Source organism: Eleutherodactylus coqui, chromosome 1, assembly GCF_035609145.1.
Source record: "Eleutherodactylus coqui strain aEleCoq1 chromosome 1, aEleCoq1.hap1, whole genome shotgun sequence".
In the NCBI taxonomy this organism is placed as follows: Eukaryota; Metazoa; Chordata; class Amphibia; order Anura; family Eleutherodactylidae; genus Eleutherodactylus; species Eleutherodactylus coqui.
The window spans coordinates 200698963-200724546 of NC_089837.1; the positions used below are offsets into that span (position 1 = coordinate 200698963).

Below are 25584 nucleotides of genomic sequence, written 5' to 3' on the forward strand. Positions count from 1 at the left end.
CCGATGTTGCAGTGTCCGCAGGGTGGCAGCGTGCGTGTGGGATTTGCGGAAATGTGCGCAGAGCTGGCGCACCTTTCCGAGCAGGTATGACAAGTGGGGATAGCTTTTCAGAAAGCGCTGAACCACCAAATTAAACACATGGGCCAGGCATGGCACGTGCGTGGGGCTGCCGAGCTGCAGAGCCGCCACCAGCTTACGGCCGTTGTCACACGCGACCATGCCCGGTTGGAGGCTCAGCGGCGCAAGCCAGCGGTCGGTCTGCTCTGTCAGACCCTGCAGCAGTTCGTGGGCCGTGTGCCTCTTCTCTCCTAAGCTGAGTAGTTTCAGCACGGCCTGCTGATGCTTGCCCACCGCTGTGCTGCCACGCCGCGTTACACCGACTGCTGGCGACGTGCTGCTGACACATCTTGATTGCGAGACAGAGGTTGCATTGGAGGAGGAGGAGGAGGAAGGTGCTTTAGTGGAGGAAGCATACACCGCCGCAGATACCACCACCGAGCTGTGGCCCGCAATTCTGGGGGTGGGTAGGACGTGAGCAGTCCCAGGCTCTGACTCTGTCCCAGCCTCCACTAAATTCACCCAATGTGCCGTCAGGGAGATATAGTGGCCCTGCCCGCCTGTGCTTGTCCACGTGTCTGTTGTTAAGTGGACCTTGGCATTAACCGCGTTGGTGAGGGCGCGTACAATGTTGCGGGAGACGTGGTCGTGCAGGCCTGGGACGGCACATCGGGAAAAGTAGTGGCGACTGGGAACCGAGTAGCGCGGGGCCGCCGCCGCCATCATGCTTTTGAAAGCCTCCGTTTCCACAAGCCTATACTGCAGCATCTCTAGGCTGATCAATTTTGCAATGTGCACGTTTAACGCTTGAGCGTGCGGGTGCGTGGCGTCGTACTTGCGCTTGCGCTCAAACTGTGGCGCTAGCGACGTCTGGACGCTACGCTGAGAGACATTGCTGGATGGGGCCGAGGACAGCAGAGGTGAGGGTGTGGGTGCAGGCCAGGAGACGGTAGTGCCTGTGTCCTCAGAGGGGGGTTGGATCTCAGTGGCAGGTTGGGGCACAGGGGGAGAGGCAGTGGTGCAAACCGGAGGCGGTGAACGGGCATCGTCCCACCTTGTGGGGTGCTTGGCCATCATATGCCTGCGCATGCTGTTGGTGGTGCCTCCCCAGCTGATCTTGGCGCGACAAAGGTTGCACACCACTGTTCGTCGGTCATCAGGCGTCTCTGTGAAAAACTGCCAGACCTTTGAGCACCTTGACCTGTGCAGGGTGGCATGGCGCGAGGGGGCGCTTTGGGAAACAGTTGGTGGATTATTCGGTCTGGCCCTGCCTCTACCCCTGGCCACCACACTGGCTCGGCCTGTGCCCACACCCTGACTTGGGCCCCTCCGCGTCCTCGCCCGCGTCCACGTCCTATAGGCCTACCCCTACCCCTCAGCATGGTGTATTACCAGTGATTTGATTTCCCAGGCAGGAAAGAAAGTGGCGCAAGCCTGCAGCCAAAATACAATTTTTTCCCTTGTTTTTCAAAGAACAAGCCACACTGCGTGTATTCAATGAATACTACTAAGTTTAATAACTGTGTTGCGGCCCTGCAAAACTGTCACAGAACTTTACTGTTGCAGAGTTACTAACTGTGGCAGAGCAGGTATTTCCCAGGCAGGAAAGAAATTGGCGCAAGGCTGCACTCAACCGTAGCTGGTTGCGTCTGATTTTTTCTGAACGTTCAGCGCACAGCACACACGTACACAGAGCCCTGAGTACTGTAAGAGGCAGGCGAAATAGAATTTTTCCCTGCTTTTTACAAGGAACACCCACACTGCGTGTATTCAATGAATACTAAGTTTAATAACTGTGTTGTGGCCCTGCCAATTTGTCCCAGAACTGCAGTGATGCAAAGTAATTCGCTACCTACAGCAGATCAGGGATTTCCCATGCAGGAAAAAAATTGCCACACGCCTGCGGTAAAACGTAGCTGACTGCGTCTGATTTTTTCTGAACGTTCAGCGCACAGCACACACGTACACAGAGCCCTGAGTACTGTCAGAGGCAGGCCAAATAGAATTTTTTCCCTGCTTTTTACAAGGAACACCCACACTGCGTCTATTCAATGAATAATGTATGTCTTCTGGCCCTGCCTACACAATTCTATCCCTGTAGTATTAATGCCGGGTGCAATGCTCTGCACAGCCGGTTTTGAGAAAAAAAAATATGCAACACTGCTAACAGCAGCCTGGACAGTACTGCACACGGATAGAAGTGGCCCTAGAAAGGACCGTTGGGGTTCTTGAAGCCTACACTAACTCCTAACACTCTCCCTGCCTAAAAAACTATAAATTTGGTATTGCTAAAATCGGATTGAACCTCAGAAAAAAGTTAACATATCAGTCATACTGTACGGTGAATGCAGTAGAAAAAAATGGTGGTTTGTTTTTGTTTTTTTTTACCCTGCCCTCAAAGAATTGATAAGTTAAACCATACATTATATGTACCTCGAAGTGGTGTCATTACAATTGGCAACTCATACAATAAACATCAAGCCTTAATATGGTCCTCCAATAGTGCGCTGTACTGGAAAACATTGAAGGATGAAAGGCAGAAAAAAATAAACAAATGTAAAAATGATTTTTATGTGAAAATAAACATGTTCTAAAGATACATTCCCTCTAAGGACTTATTCACACAAACGCATATAGGCCGGCGTTTTCATGGCCAGCCGATATATACTACCATGTGATGCATGGGTTCAGCGTATATGCCGTCCGTCAGGGTAAGACTGCTTAGCTTTGCTAAGCTGTCTCCCCCTTCCTTCCTGCTCACCTTCTCTCTCCTCCCCTTCAGCTGTTTGCAGTGGGATGGGGTGGGGCACACGGACGGAGCTAAGCTCACACCCCCTGTTTGCAGCCAGCAATGGGAGGGGGTGAGGCGGGGATAAGCTTAGCCACGCCACTCCCATTACAAACAGCAACAAGGGATGGAGAGGAGAAGAGAAGAGGGAGGAAGTTCAGCAGTCACGTTGCTAAACTCCCTCCTACCTGCCTTCTCCAGCCGCTGTCATTGGCTCCCATTGGAGTCTATGGCAGTGACTGTAGTCCGGCCAGGAAGATAGTTCCAGGTCTATCTTTCCTACCCGGCCGGGCATTTTTACATTGCAGGAATACGCCTGTGTGATCTGATGCATTGGAATCCAATGCATCAGATGGTAATATATATATACGCTTGTGTGGATAAGTCTGCATACTGTATGGTGAATGCAGTAGAAAAAAATGGTGGAATTTCTGTTTTGTTTAGTGTTTCCTACCCCACCCTCATAGAAGTGATAAGTCAAACAATACATTATATGTACCTCAAAGTGGTGCCATTACAAATGGCAACTCGTACAATAAAAACAAGCCCTAATGAGGCCTCCAATAGTGCCCTGTACTGGAAGACATTGAAGCATAAAAGAAAACAACCAAATGTAAAAAGGATTTGTATGTGAAAATACACATTTTGTGATGATACATTCCCTCTAGGTTACTATTACATTGAAGATTTTCTTTATTTCGTCTTCATGCAGATATTTACTATAATCCAGTCTTGCTTTATATCTTCAGACTTAGAAATGATTTGAAGACAGAGCTGACCAATGCCTTCATTATTCAACCCGTCTCTGATACACGTAAGTCTCTGATATAAAAGAGGCACAATATTCTTTTTCATGCAGAAAAACCATAGCTTTTATTGAATCCCCTCTGTTCCTTAGGCCCAATTCAGGGTGACTACCCACTAGAGTTTTTTTTTCTGCTGTGAATTTGCTGCTATTTTTTCTTCCAATTGTCAATGGGACTTCCTAATGTTAAAACCGCAACGTGACGCAACTTTGCGTTTTTAACATTAGAAAGTCCCATTGACAATTGGAAGAAAAAATAGCAGCAAATTCACAGCAGAAAAAAACGCTAGTGGTTAGTCACCCTCAGACGGCCGTGAATTCTGGGACAGCGGACGTGGTATGCGCTATTCCTGTCTGTGATACAAATCACAGTAGTACATGCAGCTTTTTTTTCACATGGACCATTGGTCACCCGTGTGAATAGGCCATGATAAGTCTGTGTGCTGCTATGGCCAGCACATGAACAGAAAATACTGCCGTCTGAATAAGGCCTTACAGATATTTAAATCCAGCTTACTCAAGTAACAAGTATTTTAATACTGTTTGCAGTTATGGGGAACCTGTCACCTCCCTGCAGCACCAGTTATGGAGTTGGTAGGGGATGTGTCAGAGCCGGGTGATGTGTTTTTTTATAGTTACCCCCTCCCAATATCCAGCACAGAAGATCGCATGGCGCAGGAAAATCTGACACTTCCGAATCCCGTGCGCACGCTCTGTCATACAAGCTGAGGCAGCCTCTGTCTCCAGGGCATGGAACCGCTAATAAGACGGCTGCAGCCCCCTCCCCATATACAGGCTCTACACCATTTGCTAAGAAGTGATGTACGGATTGAACATAGAAACAACGATTCCCAACTGGATGAGTGCGTGAAGTTCAAAAGGAACTTTATACAAAACAGAAGCAAAGCCCTCTTACTAAATGTCTTACAAATGTTATTAAGATCATATATCCAAGTCAAATGCTAACAGAACTAGTATAGTCCCTCTCTAAGGGGATCCTGTCATCTCCGCTCTGCTGCTCTCACTGCATAGAGGAGTGACAGACAGGTTGGTTTCAGCGGTTTTAGTGTTAATTAGAATGTATTCTTCTAGGTTCTGTTCACATTTTGACGGATGGTCCGTTCAGAGCCTAGGAAGTAGGACTGACCCATTATAATCAGTAGAATCTAAGAATGGATCCGACTTACAGAACAAAAAGCAAAACCCTGATGTGAATATAACCTGATCCTGCAGCGCGCCGCCAGAGACGAGTCACGGTTATTCATGAGCTGCTGCTCCCCCACCCATCATGATTGACAGTTTTCAAGCTATCTACTGTCATGGGTAGAGAACTGTCAATCTTAGTGGCTGCATAAAAAAAAGAAAAGTGTTATCAGTTATATGCTTAAAAAGAACCTTGGACAGCATTATATTGCACTTGGCAAGGCACAACTCTTGTGAGCATTTGTAAGACCGGCTTCACACTGTGGCTGTATACCGCTCCTCTGTGCAAGGGGGGCCGGGGCAATGGTACATCCTCACAATAGCGCAGTCTGATAAGTAAAGCTAAGCAATATAGATGAGCGAGTATACTCGCTAAAGGCAATTGCTCAAGCGAGCATTGCCTTTAGCGAGTATCTCCCCCGCTTGAGACTGCAGGTTCGGGTGCCAGCAGCAGGCACGGAGCTGCGGGGGAGAGTGAGGCGGAACGGAGGGGAGATCTCTCTCTCCCTCTCTCCCCCCGATCCCTCCAGCTGACAGCTGCTACTCACCGCTCCCCCACACCGGCACCCGAACCTGCAGTCTCGACCGGGCAGGTACTCGCTAAAGGCAATGCTCGCTCGAGCAATTGCTTTTAGCGAGTATACTCGCTCATCTCTAGTAAGCAACAAAAAAAAACCTTCCTGTTTTTTCATTTTGCTACATTATAGTCAATAAGTGATGGAACTGAATGGAAAGCTCTTGTTTAGAGATGAGCGAACGTACTCGGTAAGGGCGATTTCGCAATCGAGCACAGCGATTTTCGAGTACTTCACTACTCGGGTGAAAAGTACTCGGGTGCGCTGTGGGGCGGGAGGTTGCAGAGGGGAGTGGGGGGTAGCAGCGGGGAACAGGGGGGAGCCCTCTCTCTCTCCCTCTCCCCCCCCACTCCCCTCTGCAACCCCCCGCTCACCCACAGCGCACCCGAGTACTTTTCACCCGAGTAGTGAAGTACTCGAAAATCGCGGTGCTCGATTGCGAAATCGCCCTTACCGAGTACGTTCGCTCATCTCTACTCTTGTTCTGTTGGTTTCCGTCCACTTTCAAATGATCGTGCACAGAAGGGAAGAAAGACAAATGAAGACAAATGGCCATTCACCTGTAGTAGGCATTAGGACTGTCTTAAACTACTGCTTGAAGTAGGAATATAGTTGATGGAGCTGAAGATAACTTTGTAGGATGGTAAGGAGCTCCATCACCACACATGTGGCCAGTTAAAGAAATATTAACATTACAGTCCCTCAATACTGAGGATCCTTAGAACAATAGGAGCCAGACTCCTGAGAAATATTAGGTGAATTGTACATAGGACATCAAAAACCAAACCTGTACAATAGTTGCCCACAAGGTGGAGGCAAAGTATAAGGTTTCCTTTTCAACTCTAAATTTGTATTGTGAGCAAAAGTTCTCTGATATTAAAGTGCATATAGCCAATATGTGCATATAGTATAGCCAATATGTGCATATAGCATATAGCCAATATGTGCATATAGTATAGCCAATATGTGCATATAGCATATAGCCAATATGTGCATATAGTATAGCCAATATGTGCATATAGCATATAGCCAATATGTGCATATAGCATATAGCCAAGCAGTTTATAAAAAATTAGGGCAGGTTCCCTTTAACGCAAAAGCACAAATAGTCAGTCCAGATTTAGTTCTCCAAAAGAAAGACAGAGAATATGTGGTAATGCTTGTATTTTGTACTTGTATATAGTTGCCCATTGTATACTGCGGTACAGTCCCCTATGGCCCTGTGAACAGTGATGGTAATATGTGCAGACACTCACCAGGGCCAGTGAAGGGGAGGCTGCAGAGATCACTCAGGTACTCCTGAATTCCCAGTCCCACTTTTTGGTGTTGGAGCTAGCGCCCGGGGCAGTGTCACAAAATTGACCGCTCCACTGGTAGCAGTGGCAGCACAAGTCCCAGGGCCGGTACCCTGCACACATGGCATGGAGAAGCCCTAGGACTCATTGACCACAGCAGTAGTGGAGAGGAGTGGTGGTTTGCTGAAGAGAGATGCTGCAGGTGTCTGAGGGCCATCCCTGTGTTTGTCCTGCGGAAGACCACGGCCGCAGCAGATCCCCAAATCAGGCTCCGGGATAGACCCCTCATAATGCTCCAACGCTGATGTAGGGTCTGGAGCTGATGTTTTTAGGGGGGGGGGGTAAAAGATTGTGTGGAAAAGGATGGTGATGCAATCTCTTCTATAGGGGAGGAGTTCAGCTTTCTCACATCCTCATTCTTCTGCCCTTCAATGGCTCAAGTTTTTAATTTTTAGATACTGTATCAATATTTGCTCAATATTTGATCTATATTTAATCACTATAAATGTGATGTAATTAAACAGACAAAACTAACTAATTGACAATGCAAGAATTAACCAAACTAAGCATTCATATATTACAAGACAGCTGATGTACGCTGTAAAATAATCGCCAACCATCAATAGTGCATTAGCCAAAGACATGGTCCTCTTAACCCTTTCCAATCCACTGTCTGACCTCTGAAGACATTATGATTTAAGGCTGTACAGCTCCGATGTTCGAAAACGTCCGTTGGGGTTCTCTTACTGTAGATTGCCAGTCTCTCTGCTGTCGGAGCCTATCCAACGTGTCACCTTATGCAGTACTGGCTTTAGCCAGTAGATAGTGCCATTGTTTAGCGGCAGGAAAAGAGTAAGCCCCCTAGGAAAACCAGGATACAAATTGGATTGGAAAAGGTTAAAGGGAATGTATCAACTGTATTTTTTCTAAATAAAATTACATCATGAAAAGTATTTATTTTCTAATGTTTTTATTTTCTAGTTGTCAATGTATTTATTCTAAAGATTTTATTTTAGAGAGATGCTTTACAACAACCACATGGACCATAGGAAACAATAGACAGCAGGAGACTCATTGACTTCTGTAGGTGACTGTTCTAGGTATTTTCTGTGACCTGTGCAGAGGTCACGGGGAGAGGAGGTAAGCTGTGACCATCACCTAGTGTAAATAGCGGATCCTGTGTTATCTTAATACAGGTGTTACTTTTCATTGTAATCCTGCCTGTGATGGCAATGAGAGGACTACTGAACAGTTTTCTCTACAGAACAGGAAATATCAGACTATGTTAAGCCTTAGTGGCTCAAGTAGAATCTGCAAGATTTTAGGATTATTTTATAATATGTATAGTGACATAGAAAATATCACCAAACTTGTTTATAGTGTAACTGTACTGTTAAGAATCTTTTGATATGTCAAACGCTTTGATCTTGAGGGCGGTCCAGATGCTCAGACCTCCACCGATTGCAAGAACTAAGCAGTATAAGCAGTAAACGTGCAATCTCTCTGCTTGCTAGCGGAAGATAGACTCAATAGAAAGTCTATGAGACAATATCTTGTGAGTAGAATAAAAACCCTTGCCTTAAGAGGACTATGGCGTTGTGTGGTGTACAATTGATTGTTTTTGGGCAAATTGATCTATACCCATTAACTAATGCAGGATCCTTTTAATCATTGATTCCAAAAGTGTCTTGTAATTGTGGTACAATAATGGCTGAGTTACTAATATCTCTATTGTGACTCTGAAGGAAACCTGTCACAAAGTCATGGTGCTGTTAGGGAACGTGATAGGGAGGCGGTTGATGTATCTTTTACACTCATCCGCTTCCATGATCCAGCAGTGTCATCCTCTGAAGTATTCGGACTATTTTCAGAGTCCATTGCGCACGCTCTTCTATACAAGTCTATGAGAGAGCACACGCTCAGGATTCTGAAAAGAGTCAAATTTTCCTGCTGTGCGTCTTCTTCAGAGGGCGCACCTTTAAATAGTTATTTATTGCTCTGTCATTTTATGTAGCTCAGTATGTTTCTGTTTGTCTTTGAATAAGTACATTCTCTTTTTTGCTACATATAGCCCCTCAGTTATATTCAAGAGATCCAGATCCAGCCGCTGAGCAGTGTCATACAAACGGGACGGAGGCATTTGTGGCAAAGAGAAATGAAGTACTGAAAACACTGATGGAAGTGAAGGCTTTGGAGGAAAATATTAAACAAAACCTGACCCATGCCTTAAATGCTAAGGCTACGGAACAATACATTAAAGATATGCAGGTAATTTAACTCTTTCAGGACAAAGGAATAAGGTCGCTTTCACATGGGTGACAAAATCGTGTGATTTTCTTGCGACAGTGCTACAAATCACATGTATGTGAAGCCCATGCTTTGCGATAGGTTCATTCACATTTGCGTTGTTTTGTAGCCCAAGTTTCCCTATGGACCCTTTCGCAGTTTTTGTGTGGTGCGATGCAACTTTTACAGTAGGAAGTCCTACTGTTTGAGCACTAAGCTAAGCCCTATCTGCCTTTAAATAAAAAAACAAACAATACATCACCTAACAGGCACAGTCCGCTCCGCTGAACTACTTCTCTGCAGCTCTGGCGCACTTGCTTGTAGTTTTCAGCCAGTGTTTCCTGTTCAGGGGTTAAAAAACCCTGCCTCCAGGAAGTGCTGGCTCTGATTGGTTCTCGAGTGCCACAGCTCAGCCAATCACTGCAGCGCTATTGGTTCTCGAGTGCCACAGCTCAGCCAATCACTGCAGCGCTCGATTAACCAATCACAGCCATTCAATGCGATAGCTGAGATTGGTTCATCGAGCGCTGCAGTGATTGGCAGTGATTTTAAACTTCTGAACAGAAAACGCTGGCTGAAAACTACAAGCAAGTGCGCCGGAGCTGCAGAGAAGTAGTTCAGCGGAGCGGACTGCGCCTGTTAGGTGAGGTATTGTTTGCTTGTTTTTAAAGGCATATAGGGCTTATTTTAGTGCTCTTATATTTCAACCCCCTCCCCCCAAAAACCCCCACAAAGTCGCATTACTTTGTAGCACGGCACGCAACTTTGTACCTACACATAATCACAATATCGCTGTGAGGAAACGGAGCGATATCGCACAGAACACAACTGATTTTCTCGCAGCGATATCGCTGTCGCCCGTGTGAAAGAGGCCTAAAGGTACCTTTACACGGGACAACTGTCTGACACATAAGTTCCCGAAAGTCCTCCCAGCAACTGTGCTTTCATACAAAGGTGATGTTAGTGCAGTGAATGGAGGTGGTGTGTACCTCTCTTCTGGCCTCCTGCAAAGATTGAATGATTCCTGTTTACACGGGCCGGTTGCTCATTTTTGGATGAGCTAAAAACCAAACAACTCCGACTAGTGAGCGATTTCTCCCTCAGTGCCCTGTCGGTGGCCGTGTGTACACAGAATGCATGTCATCGAAAATCGCTGTTTCCAGTGGTAAGGGCGGATTCACATGAACATGTAAATCTTCCCTTCAGAGGTTTTGTTTTCACTATCAGGATTCTCGCCTGTTAATTGTACAGATGAGATGCATGCACTGAAGGGGGTATGCGTTCTGGGGGTCATGGGACAGGAGGGAGAGAAGTTGGGAAAGGGTTCTGGTGGGCAATGTCTTAGAAGGTGCAAGCAGATCTCTGAGGGGAGGCTAAAACATGGATGACAAAAAGAGGCTCTGTTAGGTGAGGCTATACAATGTACAGCGCTGTGTCTGGTATGCAGTGAAGAGGTCGCAGCGCTCAGTCAAGCCCCCGCTGCTTCCACTTCATTCAGCTGAGTGCTGGGGGTCCCCAATTGTCATCATTATTAGAGTACTGGAAAACCCCTTTAATTAAAGGCCTTGCTGGCAGGTTTTATAATTCTGGAATTATTTGGCATTACCTATTAAACTGTGCCAGGCCCTTGAACTGCATTAAGTTTTACATTGGTGGTATTATTTTTGGCACTACCCAGTCTACTACATTGCATCAAGCTCCATCTTGTAAACTGCAACGAGCGTCATTGTGGAGGTATTTTCTGTCACCATGTCAGCTTTAGGCTGGGTTCACACAGTACGGTTTTGCCGCGGATTGCCGTTGCATATCCGCACTGCGGCAAAACCGCTGCGTTTGCAGTGCAATGCAGCACAAATGAGTTTTGCCAAAAAGCTGTTCTCACAGTGCGGATTTTTTCCGCACAGAAGCAGTACGGAAATGCAACTGCGGTGCGGTTTTCAACGATGCTGCATGTTCATTCTACTGTCTTTTCCGCGGCGCTTTTTTGTTCATAGACCTCTATGGACGCAGCCAAATGCGCACCAAAATACGCGGCAAAAAGTAAAAAAGCGCTGCGGAAAAAAACGCTTGCAAATTTTTCCGCACGAAAATCCACAAGCCCAAATTAACCTCTGAAGCAGTTTTGCCACAGAAGCAGTTCTTCTGTGGCAAAACCGCAACGGAAAAACAGCGGCAAATCCGCTCTGTGTGAACCCTGCCTTAGACGTCATCTGTGCTGGGCATTAACCTTCTTCATGTCACGTCACCTGGTGGTTCACCTACCACCTGTACTGCCACCTACTGGTAAATCTGTGCACACCTGTATTTATGTGTCCAAAAAGCGGGGACAGGTAGTTAGCTGGAAAAACTTTTTTTTTCACATTTGAAAATCCATAATATTGTCCACACTGCTGAAATATTTCCACCAGGATCCTGCGATGAACCCAAAAGGCAATCTCTCCCCCAGCTTGTTCGTAGTGCCAAAGTGTAGAGTCTTGACAGGCTGCTTGAAGGCGCTCTTTCTTGTCATCACTTTCCGTCTTCTAGACATGGATATTCTATGTAACTCTATGTCCTTATACATTAGTCCCAGCACTTTCCATACATCAGTTAAACAGAGTACCATTATTACAGCTCTCTTCTCTAGACTCGTATGGTGACTGCAAAAAGTCCTACAAGCCATTTTTCCAAGAATTTTATCTATCTTAGGGTTTGTGTCCACACCCGTGTTTTCATCGCGTTGCATGCACGCATGATACTCGGTGCATGGAGTCAATGAACTTTCATTGATCCATGCACACTGGTATATAGACACTGCGTATAGTTACGGACAAGAAAAAAACGCAGCATGCTGTATTTCTCTGCATACGTAAGCAGGGTGAGCCATATACACTTGTATGGCCTGCGTATGCTACGCTGTTTATACTCTGTCAATATATTGCATATGGGCAGTTCTGGATCGCAGCTGTACTGAAGTGATGGAGGCATTCTTGTGTGAAACGTCTCGCATCTGCAGGTACATCGCACATTCCGAGTGTAATATGTTAGGATGAGTTTCATGGCTTCGTATCTAGCTCGGCCATGTGAAACCAGCATTAGGGTATTTTCGCCCTATCTTTTCAGCAGCGTTTTATCGCGGCAAAATTGGTGCAAAAAATAGCTCATGTGAATTCAGCCTAAAGCTGCCAGGCGGTGGAGCAGGAAAGCTTCCCGTAGCAGCGCTGCCATAGGCAATTTGTACCTGCATATTAAAGGAAACCCGTCAGATCCTATGAGCACCTTAAAGTAAGATCACGGTCTCATAGGAGAGGGGCCGCTGAGTCCGGGAGTCTTTTATACTCAGCTGTCCCCCCATTCCCTCACTAATTCCCTCCTAAATCTGCTGCTCTGTATTACATGTACTTCTAGTCCAATGATATTCTCAGTACTGAAATCGCTGAGTAGATACAACCAGACTAGAGAGCCCAAATAATACAAGCAGCTATATAAGGATACTATGGAAATAAAACAAGAGACACAAAGATATCAGGGTGAAAATAGAGAACTTTATTGATTTACAATTTTATTAATGAGGATTTTTTGATGAATATTTTGAATAAAAGTCAAGGATATGTTACATCCAATGACTTTCATTGATTCAGGGGAAGGCGAAAAACCCTGTAAGGGGGAAAAATTCCTTCCCGACTCCACTGAGGACAGTCAGACAAGTTCCCTGGATCACTTATTGTAATAAATTAATCCAGGGGAAGGAGAAAAAACCTCATTGAGCCATTTGCCAATTCAGCTTCACATGAGGAAAAATTCCTTCCCGACTCCACGCACAGCAGCCAGAACCATCCCTGAATCAATGTCTGACTTATTTGTCCCAACAAAGGGACTAAATATTTGGGAAGTTGCCGAATTGGGGTGATGAAGGGCAGTTGTATTGATCCAGAGGAAGGAAAGAAAAAAACCCTTTAAGACATGCGCCAATTTGTTCTGGTGTGAGGGGAAAAACATTCCTTCCTGATTCCAAATACAGAATAGGAAATCAGTCCCTGGATCAAATGCCCATACAGATACTCACCTTCTATCCATCCGATGTCACGGGCGCAGTCGGTGAGTTCCGTCTCGATGGCAGAATGGAGAGTCGTAGTCCGGCTGTACACAGGCGGTGGGCAGAGGAGGCACGAGCTGCGGGGCTGGAAGCATGGGTCATCCTACTGTGTCCAACTAGGTGCCAGAAATGTGAAGTCAGACACAGGGTGAAGAGCTGCTGCATCTATTGGCCCATCCTGATAATCGGTACCTACAACGTGCTGCAAGAGAAGGAAATGAACAATGATATAAAAATCTATAATATTTTCTCTTCCCTCCTCTTCTTCTATTCTTCTAGACACTTGGCATGGATATATAACATTCAGCATGTCTTCACTTACAGGGAAAGGCTTAAATGGTGGCACTATTCTCCTCTGTTCCAGTTCCTCCCAGCACATGGCTTCGAAAAATGGGTGGCTTCTGATGTTCCCCATCACTCCCAGGCGCCTCTCTGGGTTCTTGCATAGCAGCTGTTTCATCAGGTCTTTCAGGTCTGCATCCAGCCCCGCTGGAAATTCTGGCTTGTCGGAGGTGATGGACTTGTGGACGATCTCTTCCTGATGGCTAGAAAAGAATGGTGAATGTCCAGTTGCCATTTTGGACACCACGATGCCCATACTCCACCAGTCCACTGCTACGGTGTAGGCTTTTTTCAGGACCATCTCTGGGGCCATGTAGCAGAATGTTCCTGCTCTTCCATAGATCTTGCTGGACGCGGTCAGACCGTCTTGCGCCAGACCCAGGTCGATTATTCGGATGTGCCCATCTCTATCCAGCATGATGTTTTCTGGCTTGATGTCTCTGCAATGAAAGGAGAATCCTTTTTAAAATAAGGCGCCTCTCCTGTCTATGGCTGTATCTGGTATTGCTGCTCAGCCCCATTCAAGTACATAAAGCTAAGCCGAAATACCCGACACAACGACAACCTAAATCCTGTTCCTCTTACCGATGGATCATGCCATGTTGGTGGAGAAACTGGAGGCCGCAAATCAGCTCCGCTGTGAAGAACCTAAAGAAGAGAGGAAACCGTTTAGTATTATTCTGGATTACTGCTGGAAAACAAAATGTCATCTTACCTCTGACATACCTGATCCGCCAGTACCCCATAATCCGTTACTCACTCTATAGTAGGACGATTCAGATTCCCGGACACCTGGATTAGGGTATGAAGGCTTCCACCGGACAGGTACTCCATGACGAAGAAGGCGTGCTCCTGTAATACAAAGCACAATATTATAGTAAGGGCTCATTCACATGGGCGATAAAATCGCGCACGTTTTGTGCATTGAAAGACACACAAAACTTGTACGAAAATAGAACCCATTCTTCTCAATGGGTTTATTTACGTGGGCGATTTTTCTCTCGCAGCAATGTTGTGAAAATTAAAAATCGCAGCATGTTCTATTTTCGGCTGAGTCTCACATGCGAATAGAACACGCAGATGTACGGACTGCTGCACATCACCCAGGACACGGACAAAGTGTTCACTTCCTGTGCAATGCAAGTCACGCACAAGAATTTCAGACGCGACTATTGCTCGCCCGTGTGAATCCGCCCTAAGAAACATGTTTTCTGATCCGTCCCCTATAATGGAACAGGTGACCGGAGCAGGAAGACCCCTGTGTATACCTGAGTCTGTAGTGTAGCACTGAGATGACAGAAGAACGGGCAATCTCTAGTCGCCAGGAGAAGTCGTTTCTCACGCTGTAGTTCTTCTCTGTTGTCCATCTTGTTGATGATCTTGACAGCCTTGTAGATGTTTCGGCGACTGACAGATACCAGGACAACCTAAGGGAAAAAAATGCAAAATAAGTATTTCAGTTCTTCATCTCACACACTAAAATGGCTAATGGGGGGGAACGTACCGAATATCTCCACTATAAGATTACGGGTGGGATCATATATCTGATTATGATGAGAGTGTAAGACTTACCTCGCCGAAGCCGCCCCTACCCAGTACCTGATGGAACCTGAACCCGCTGATGGTAAGTCGGGCGCTGGGCCTGGGTGTCACAGCAGTGCTGGTTCCTGACGGGAGAGAAGAAGGAATACCAGATTAGTTTATGAGAAAAAATGTAATAAGGCAAGCAGAGAACATGAGAAGAGTCTCTAGAAAACTGCACAAGGAGCTATTTGTTATCTGCGACCTGCCGAGTGATACCGAAAAATACGGTATCACCAAAATCATAAAAGCCCGTATAATATTGGGGGAGATTTATGAGAATGTCTGAAAGAAAAACTGTCCACGCGCAAAAAACCTTGCAATGCGTGTGCAAAAAGTACAGTGAAATGTGCTGATGCATGCACAAATCGACCTCCTTCATCTAGGAAATACGCTGCACTCAAGTATACACCTTTGCGCATACACTCATATGAAGCCACCCTTAATGTGTGTCCGTGTTAGAATATTGGAGCATGTGCGAGTCTGGTGCGATTCTGAGATCTGAATCACCCATTCAGGTCAACGGGTGCAATAATAAAAACGTAATGAACTCGTATGGCAGGCATGTGCTCTCCATTCTTTTCCACACACCCATTGACTTTCGTAGGAGTTTTACATTACATCACTTTGGCCGTCTTCCTTTTTTTTCACACACATGAAAAACGGTTTACACTCGGATGACACTTGCATTTAAAACGGCAAAAATGGACAAAAACTGATGTGAAAAGCACAAACAATAGGGGTGAAATTGATCGGGTTTTCGCAAATTCACCTGTGTGTGTAAAGCCTAATAGAGGGCCGCTCTATATGGTATTCGTTCGGTTGCTAGGATCGCCCGGTCCAGAAATCCGTCCATGGACATTGGGCCTTAAGCATGCACAGGCTAGCGCAAAAACACAATGCCCATTACGCAAATGTGTGCATAAATGTGTTGATGCCCGTGTGAAGCCGGCCTGATTCTGACAAAGTATGTAATAAAAAAAGTCCCCTTCCCCTTACCATACAGCAGGTGTCAGTCTATTCTCACTGATGCTGACACTCGCATTCCGCTCACTCAGGTTGTAAGCTGAGTATGAGGAGCCGTTCACATGTAGCAGATTTTGTTGTGAAGTTGCATGAAAACCCCCAGTATTTGGTATATTTTTGACACAGATCTACAGATGATTTCACCCTTTTGTGCTTTTTTGGTTATGATTACAGAACGTTTTGTTGGTGTGAAAACCACAATGGTAAAATGTGAGAACACAAAGCCATTCAGTGTAAGGGTCTCGTTACACTAGCCTGATTCTTGCTCTTTCTCGCACATACTTTTTATACGTGCAGGGATACATCGGGCAGGACCGACCCTTCTGATGGTTTATTTTGCATGCAATAGTGTGACTTTTGAACATAAAAATGACTTTTGACAGGTCCATACTGAAATACTCTGCAGCCACCAGCGTATTTGTGCTTGTGCCCATCTGAAGAAACCCTTCAACTGAAGAGGTAAAATCTGCAGAACCTCATTGAAAATCTGCCCCAGAGATGTGGATTGTGACTCAGCTTGAGCGGGTATAAAGACGGGCAACTAAAGTAATAAATGGAATGGGCGCACTACAATACCCACAGAGGCTATCAAAATTGGGGTTTAGTTCAGAAAAACAAGACGGCTCATTGTAAAACAATCCCTCCCCTAGAAGGAGTGGTCGGAATCGGATGAAATTTTCTCTGTCATTTATTTAGGGTAATTTATTGCAGAAAACTGACCCCTTGTAGGAAGACTCTAGTACCCTGTTGTACCTCCTCTAGCCTGGATACAAGATGTGATACGAGCAGGCATAGAGGCTCTAGTACCCTGTTGTACCGCCTCTAGCCTGGATACAAGATGTGATACGAGCAGGCATAGAGGCTCTAGTACCCTGTTGTACCGTCTCTAGCTTGGATACAAGATGTGATACCGGGAGCATGGAGGCTCTAGTACTCTGTTGTACTGCCTCTAGCTTGTATACAAGATGTGAAACAGGTGGGCATGGAGGCTCTAGTACCCTGTTGTACCACCTCTAGCTTGGATACAAGATGTGATACGAGCAGGCATGGAGTCTCTAGTACTCTGTTGTACTGCCTCTAGCTTGTATACAAGATGTGAAACAGGTGGGCATGGAGGCTCTAGTACCCTGTTGTACCACCTCTAGCTTGTATACAAGATGTGAAACAGGTGGGCATGAAGGCTCTAGTACCCTGTTGTACCGCCTCTAGCTTGTATACAAGATGTGATACGGGGAGCATGGAGGCTCTAGTTCCCTGTTGTACTGCTTCTAGCTTGGATACAAGATGTGATACAGGCAGCCATGGAGGCTTTAGTACCCTGTTGTACTGCCTCTAGCTTGGATAGAAGATGTGATACGGGGAGCATGGAGTCTCTAGTACCCTGTTGTACCGCCTCTAGCTTGTATACAAGATGTGATGCGGGTAGGCATGGAGGCTCTAGTACCCTGTTGTACCGCTTCTAGCTTGGATACAAGATGTGATACAGGCGGGCAAGGAGGCTCTAGTACCCTGTTGTACCACCTCTAGCTTGGATACAAGATGTTATACAGGTGGGCATGGAGGCTCCAATACCCTGTTGTACCGCCTCTAGCTTGGATACAAGATGTGATATGGGTGGGCATGGATGCTCTAGTACCCTGTAGTACCGCTTCTAGCTTGGATACAAGATGTGATACTAGTGGGCATAGAGGTGCTTGTACCCTGTTGTACTGCCTCTAGCTTGGATACATCATGTGATATGGGTGGCATAGAGGCGCTAGTACCCTGCGGAATGCCTCTAGCTTGGATACGAGATGTGATGCAGGCAGGCATAGAGGCTCAAGTATCCTATTATACCACCTCCAGCTTGGATACAAGATGTGATATGGGGAGCATGGAGTCTCTAGTACTCTGTTGTACCGCCTCTAGCTTGTATACAAGATGTGATGCGGGTAGGCATGGAGGCTCTAGTACCCTGTTGTACCGCTTCTAGCTTGGATACAAGATGTGATACAGGCGGGCAAGGAGGCTCTAGTACCCTGTTGTACCACCTCTAGCTTGGATACAAGATGTTATACAGGTGGGCATGGAGGCTCCAATACCCTGTTGTACCGCCTCTAGCTTGGATACAAGATGTGATATGGGTGGGCATGGATGCTCTAGTACCCTGTAGTACCGCCTCTAGCTTGGATACAAGATGTGATACTAGTGGGCATAGAGGTGCTTGTACCCTGTTGTACTGCCTCTAGCTTGGATACATGATGTGATATGGGTGGCATAGAGGCGCTAGTACCCTGCGTAATGCCTCTAGCTTGGATACGAGATGTGATGCAGGCAGGCATAGAGGCTCAAGTATCCTATTATACCACCTCTGGCTTGGATACAAGATGTGATACGGGGAGCATGGAGGCTCTAGTACCCTGTTGTACCGCCTCTAGCTTGTATACAAGATGTGATGCCAGTAGGCATGGAGGCTCTAGTACCCTGTTGTACCGCCTCTAGCTTGTATACAAGATGTGATACGTGGAGCATGGAAGCTCTAGTACCCTGTTGTACCGCTTCTAGCTCGGATACAAGATGTTATACAGGTGGGCATGGAGGCTCCAATACCCTGTTGTACCGCCTCTAGCTTGGATACAAGATGTGATATGGGTGGGCATGGATGCTCTAGTACCCTGTAGTACCGCCTCTAGCTTGGATACAAGTTGTGATACTAGTGGGCATAGAGGTGCTTGTACCCTGTTGTACCGCCTCTAGCTTGGATACATGATGTGATATGGGTGGCATAGAGGCGCTAGTACCATGCGTAATGCCTCTAGCTTGGATACGAGATGTGATGCAGGCAGGCATAGAGGCTCAAGTATACTATTATACCACCTCTAGCTTGGATACAAGATGTGATACTGGGAGCATGGAGGCTCTAGTACCCTGTTGTACCACCTCTAGCTTGGATACAAGATGTTATACAGGTGGGCATGGAGGCTCTAGTACCCTGTTGTGCCACCTCTAGCTTGTATACAAGATGTGAAACAGGTGGGCATGGAGGCTCTAGTACCCTGTTGTACCGCCTTTAGCTTGTATACAAGATGGGACACGGGGAGCATGGAGGCTCTAGTTCCCTGTTGTACCGCTTCTAGCTTGGATACATGATGTGATATGGGTGGGCATAGAGGCGCTAGTACCCTGCGTAATGCCTCTAGCTTGGATACGAGATGTGATGCAGGCAGGCATGGAGTCTCAAGTATCCTGTTGTACCACCTCTAGCTTGGATACAAGATGTGATACGGGGAGCATGGAGGCTCTAGTACCCTGTTGTACCACCTCTAGCTTGGATAGAAGATGTGATACGGGGAGCATGGAGGCTCTAGTACCCTGTTGTATTGCCTCTAGCTTGTATACAAGATATGATGCGGGTAGGCATGGAGGCTCTAGTACCCTGTTGTACTGCTTCTAGCTTGGATACAAGATGTGATACAGGCAGGCATGGAGGCTCTAGTACCCTGTTGTACCACCTCTAGCTTGGATGCAAAATGTGATACAGGCGGGCAAGGATGCTGTAGTACCCTGTTGTACCGCCTCTAGCTTGGATACTAAATGTAATACGGGTGGGAATGGAGACCCTAGTACTCAGACATACCGCCTCTAGCTTGGATACAAGATGTGATGTGGGTTGGCAAGGCGGGCCTAATACCCTGTTGAACCACCTCTAGCTTGGATTGAAGATGTGATGCGGTTGGGCATGCATGTCCTAGTACCTTGTTGTACTGACTCTAGCTGAGATACAAAATGTGATACGGGGTAAGACGGCATGGATGACGTAATAACCTGTAGTACCGCCTCTAGCTTGGGTACACAATCTGATACGAGTTGGCATCGAGGTCTTAGTAACCCGTTGTACCGCGTTTAGCTTGGATAAAAGATATGATATTGGATAAGGGGCATGGATCGCCTCTAGGTTAGATACAAGAAGTGATACAGTTGGGCATGGAGGCCCTAGTACCCTTTCGTACCACCTCTAGCTTGGATAAAAGGTGTGGTACAGGTGGGGAAAGATGTCCTAGTACCCTGTTGTACCACCTCTAGCTTGGATACAAAATGTGATATGGGTCATTGTGTAGGTCCTAGTACCCTGTAGTACGGCTTCTAGCTTAGATACAATATATAATACGGGTGGCCATGGAGGCTCTAGTACTCTGTTGACCAACCTGTATCTTGGATACAAGATGTGATATGGGTGGACAGGAGAGCCCAAGTGTCCTGTAGTACCGTCTCTAGCTTGGATACAAAATTTGATAGAAGTGGGCATGGAGGTCCTAGTTCCTTGTTGAAATGCCTCTAGTTTGGATTCAAGATGCGATTTGGGATAAGGAAGCATGGATGTTCTGGTACCTTGTTGTACCGCCTCTAGCTTGTATACAAAAATGTGATACGGTGTATGGGCATACATCCTCTAGTACCCTGTTGTACTGTCTCTAGCTTGGTTCGAAGATGTGAAACGGGTGAACATGGAGGCCCTAGTGTCCTGTAGTACTGCCTCTAGTTTGCATACAAGATGTGATACGGTGTAAGGGGGCATTGATGCTCTAGTACCCTCTTGTACCTTCTCTAGCTTGGATAGAAGATGTGATACAGGTGGGCATGGCGGCCCTAGTACCCTATAGTTCCACCTCCAGTTTGGATGCAATATATGATACGGGGTAAGAAAGCATGGATATTCTGGTACCTTGTTGTACCCCCTTTAGCTTCTATACAAAAATGTGATACGGGGTATGGGGCATGGATGCTACAGTAAGCTGTTGTACTGCCTCTATCTTCTATACAAGATGTTATATAGGTGGACATGGAGGTCCTAGAAACCTGTTGTACCGCATCTAGCTTAGATACAAGATGTAATACGGGTGAGGGGGGGGCATGGATGCTCTAGTGCCCTGTTAGTACTACCGCCGTTAGCTTGGATACATGATATGATACAAGGTAATAGGTCATGGATGCAATAGTAGCTTCTTGTACTGCCTCTAGCCTGGATACAAGATGTGATACGTGTGGGCATGGAGATCCTAGTACCCTGTTTTACTGCCTCTAGCTTGGATACAAATTGTGATATGGGTGAGCAAGGAGGTCCTAGTACCCTGTTGTATCACCTCCAGCTTGGATACAAGATGTGATACGGGGTAAGGAGGAATGGACTCTCTAGTACGCTTTTGTACTGCCTCTAGCTTGGATACAAAATTTTATACAGGTGGGCATGGAGGCCCTAGTACCCTTTAAAACCTCCTCTAGCTTGGATAGAAGTTGTGATACAGGTTGGGAGGGCATAGATGCTCTAGTACCCTGTTGTACTGCCTCTAGCTTGGATACAAGATGTGATACCAGTGGGCATGGAGGTCCAAGTACCCTGTTGTACAGCCTGTAGCTTGGATACAAGATGTGACACAGCGGACATGGAGGCCCTAGTAACCAACCGTACCGCCTCTGGATTGGATACGAGATGTGATAATGATGGGCAAGGATATCCTAGTACCCTGTTGTACAGCCTGTAGCTTTGATACAATATGTGACACAGCGGACATGGAGGCCCTAGTAACCTGTCATACCTCCTCTAGCTTGGATACAAGATGCGATGCGGGTGGGTATGGAGGTCCTAATATCCTGTTGTACCCCTTCTAGCTTGGACACAAGATGTGATACAGTGTAAGGGGGTATGGATGCTCTAGTTGCCTGTTGTGCTTCCTCTAGTTTGGATACAAGATGTGATTTGGCTGGGCATTAAGGCCCTAGTACTCGTTTGTACTGCCTCTAGCTTGTATGCAGGATCTGATATGGGTGGGTATGGAGGCACTAGTACCTTGTTGTACCACATCTAGTTTGGATTCTAGATGTGATACAGTTGGGAATGGAGACCCTAATACACTGTTGTACTGACTCTTGCTTGGATACAAAATGTAATACGGTGTAAGAGGGCATAGATGCAATAGTACCTTGTTGTACCTCCTCTAGCTGAGATACAAGATGTGATACGGGTTGCCATGGAGGCCCTAGTAACCTGTAGTACGGCCTCTATTTTGGATACACGATGTGATACGAGTGGGCATGGAGGGCCTAGTACCCTGTTGTACCACCTCTAGCTTGGATTGAAGATGTGATACGGTTGGGCATGGATGTCCTAGTACCCTGTTGTACCATCTCTAGCTTGTATACAAAATGTGATATGGGGTAAGGAGGCATGGATGCTGTGGTAACCTGTTGTACTGCTTTTATCTTCTATACAAGGTGTTATACGGGTGGACGTGGAAGTCCTAGTACCCTGTTGTACCGCATCTAGCTTAGATACAAGATGTGATATGGGTTAAGGGTGAATGGATGCTCTAGTACCCTGTTGTAGCACCTCTAGTTTGGATGCAAAATGTGATTTGGGTGGGCATTGAGACCCTAGTGCCTTGTTGTACTACCGCCTCTAGCTTGGATACAAGTTGTGATAAGGGTAATGGGGCATGGATGCAACAGTACCCTGTTGTACCGCCTATAGCTTGGATACAAGATGTGATACGTTAGGGCATGGAGGTCCGAGTACCCTGCTGTACCACCTCTAGTTTGGATACAAGATGGGATAAGGGTGTGCATGGAGGCCCTAGTACCCGGTTGTACCGACTCTTGCTTGGATACAAGATGTGATACAGGGTAAGAGGTCATAGATGCTCTAGTCCCCTGTTGTACCGCCTCTAGCTTGGGTACAAGATGTAATGCAGCAGGGCATGGAGGCCCAAGTGCCCTGTCGAACCACCTCTAGCTTGGATCCCAGATGTGATATGGGTAAGCAAGGAGGTCCTAGTACCCTGTGGTACCACCTCTAGCTTGGACACAAGATGTGATGGCGGTGGGCATGGAGGTCCTAGTAGCCCGTTGTACAGCCTCTAGCTTTGATACCTGATGTGATATGGGGTAAGGAGGCATGGACTCTAGTACTTTCTTGTACCACCTCTAGCTTGGATACAACATCTGATATGGAGTAAGGGAGCATGGATACTCCAGTATCCTCTTGTACCGCATCTAGCTTGGATACAAGATGTGATACTGGTGGGCATGGAGGCCCTCGTACCCTATTGTACCACCTCTAGCTGAGGTACAACATGTGATACGGGGAAAGGGGGATTGGACGCTCCAGTAGCCTGTTGTGCTGTCCCTAGTTTGGATACATGATGTGATTTGGCTTGGCATTAAGGCCCTAGTACTCTGTTGTACCACCTCAAACTTATATACAAGATGTGATATGGGTTGGCATGGAGGCACTAGCACCCTGTTGTACCTCCTCTAGCTTGAATACAAGATGTGATACTGGTGGCCATGGAGGCCCTAGTACCCTGTAGTACTGCCTCTATTTTGGATACAAGAAGTGATACGTGGTAAGGGGCATTGATGCTCTAGTATACTGTTGTACCTCCACTAGCTTGGATAAAGGATCTGATATGAGTGGGCATTGAGGCCCTAGTACTTTGTTGTACAGCTTCTAGCTTGGATGCAAGATGTGATATGGGCGGGCATGGATGCTGGAGTGCCCTATTGTATCACCTCTAGCTTGGATACATAATGTGATAGAGGTGGGCATGTAGGCTCTAGTTCCTTGTTGTACTACCTCTAGCTTGGATACAAGATGTGATACGGGAAGGCATGGATTTTCTAATATCCTGTTGTATCGCCTTTAGTTTGGATGCAAGATGTGATACAGGTGGGCATGGAGGCTCTAGTACCCTGTTGTACCACCTCTAGCTTCGATACATAATGTGATAGGGGTGGGCATGTAGGCTCTAGTGATCTGTTATACCGCCTCTATCTTGGATACAAGATGTGATACTGGTGGCCATGGAGGCCCTAGTACCCTTTAGTACCGCCTCTTTTTTGTATACAAATGTTAGACGGGGTAAGGGGGCATTGAAGCTCTAATACCCTGTTGTACTGCCTCTAGCTTGGATAGAAGATCTGATGCGGGTGGGCATGGAGGCCCTAGTAACCTGTTGTACCTCCTCTAGCTTGGATTCAAGATGTGATGTGGATAGGCATGGCGGCCCTAGTACTCAGTAGTACCACCTCTATTTTGGATACATGATGTGATACGGGAAAATGGAGCATTGATGCTCTATTACCCTGTTGTATTTCCTCTAGCCTGAATAGAAAATGTGATACGAGTGGGCAAGGAGGCCCTAGTACTCTGTTTTACCGACTCTAGCTTGGATACAAGATGTGATACGGGTGGGCATGGAGGTCCTAGCACACTATTGTACCGCTTATGGCTTGGATACAAGATGTGATATGGGGTAAGAGGGCATAGATGCTCTAGTACCCTGCTGTGCCGCCTCTTGCTTGGATACTAGATGTGATACGGGGTAAGAGGGCAAAGATGCTCTAGTACCCTGTTGTACCACCTCTAGCTCCGATACAAGATGTGATACGGGTGGGCATGGATGCCTTAGTACCCTATTGTACAGCCTCTAGCTTGGATGCAAGAAGTGGTATGGGGTAAGAGGGCATAGATGTTCTAGTACTCTTTTGTAACGCCTCTAGCTTGTATACAAGCTGTGATACGGATCGGCATATAGGCCCTAGCACCCTGTTGTACTGCTTTTAGCTTGGATGCAAGATGCGATATGGGTGGGTATATAGGCTCTAGTGCCCTGTTGTATCGCCTCTAGCTTGGATACAAGATGTGATATGGGGGTAAGGGGTCATGGAGGCTCTAGTAACCTGTTGTACTTCCTCTAGCTTGGATACATGCTGTGATATGGGCAGGCATGGAAGCTCTAATACCCTGATGTACCATCTTTAGCTTCAATATAGGATGTGATACGGGTGAGCATGGAGGTGCTAGTATGCTGTTGTACTATCTCTAGCTTGGATACATGATGTGATATGGGTGGGCAAAGAGGCGTTAGTACCCTGTTGTACGGCCTGTAGCTTTGATACAATATGTGATACGGGCGAACATGGAGGCCCTAATACGCTGTTGTAGTTCCTTTAGCTTGGATATATTTAATAATTATATATCGTAGTAGGGCAGTGTCAGACTGGCCTGCAGAGGGTGCTAGATAGGCAGTCTGGTACCTAGAGAAAGGAAAAGGAAAGTTAACACCTGATGGGTGTAGCAGGAAGTGCCTACAAAAGAGCCAGTTTATGCCAGAGACGTTGGCTGAGAGAGCCAGAGAGGCGGTGAAGGGCGCCGCATCAGGGACTTGAAGCCTTGAAGCCTGAGGTCCGGTGCGCACCAGTTGGGCCTGTCACCCTGTCTGACGGAGGAAGACGCCCCAGGCGGGGTTAGTGACAGGAACCTGTGGGTTGTGAACCCTAAAGCTATTTTGGATATATAGGGAATGACTTCATATTACCAGAATGCCCCTTTAACTAATGTGGTTACATATCATAACTACGGCTTTGTATTAATTACCTTCTTATTTTAGTTACACTTCATTTATATTTACATTTCAGACAGAAGCTGTAAAACTTCAGTCGTCGAATGATTTTCTTCATCGAGCAAATAAGGTATGTCTGTTTCCAGTAACGCATCATCGAAAATAGTAATTTGA

General features: G+C 46.4%; 1 protein-coding gene across 2 annotated transcripts in view; it reads left to right on the forward strand.

The window, feature by feature from the left end:
• Window positions 1-25584, forward strand: part of C1H6orf118 (chromosome 1 C6orf118 homolog) — a 53755-nt gene that overhangs the window by 19222 nt on the left and 8949 nt on the right. For both annotated transcript variants that reach the window (XM_066590706.1, XM_066590696.1), the window contains 3 exons: window positions 3595-3659; window positions 8795-8991; window positions 25487-25540. In XM_066590706.1, the coding sequence (XP_066446803.1) occupies window positions 3595-3659; window positions 8795-8991; window positions 25487-25540 (316 nt within the window). The remainder of the gene's footprint in view (window positions 1-3594; window positions 3660-8794; window positions 8992-25486; window positions 25541-25584) is intronic.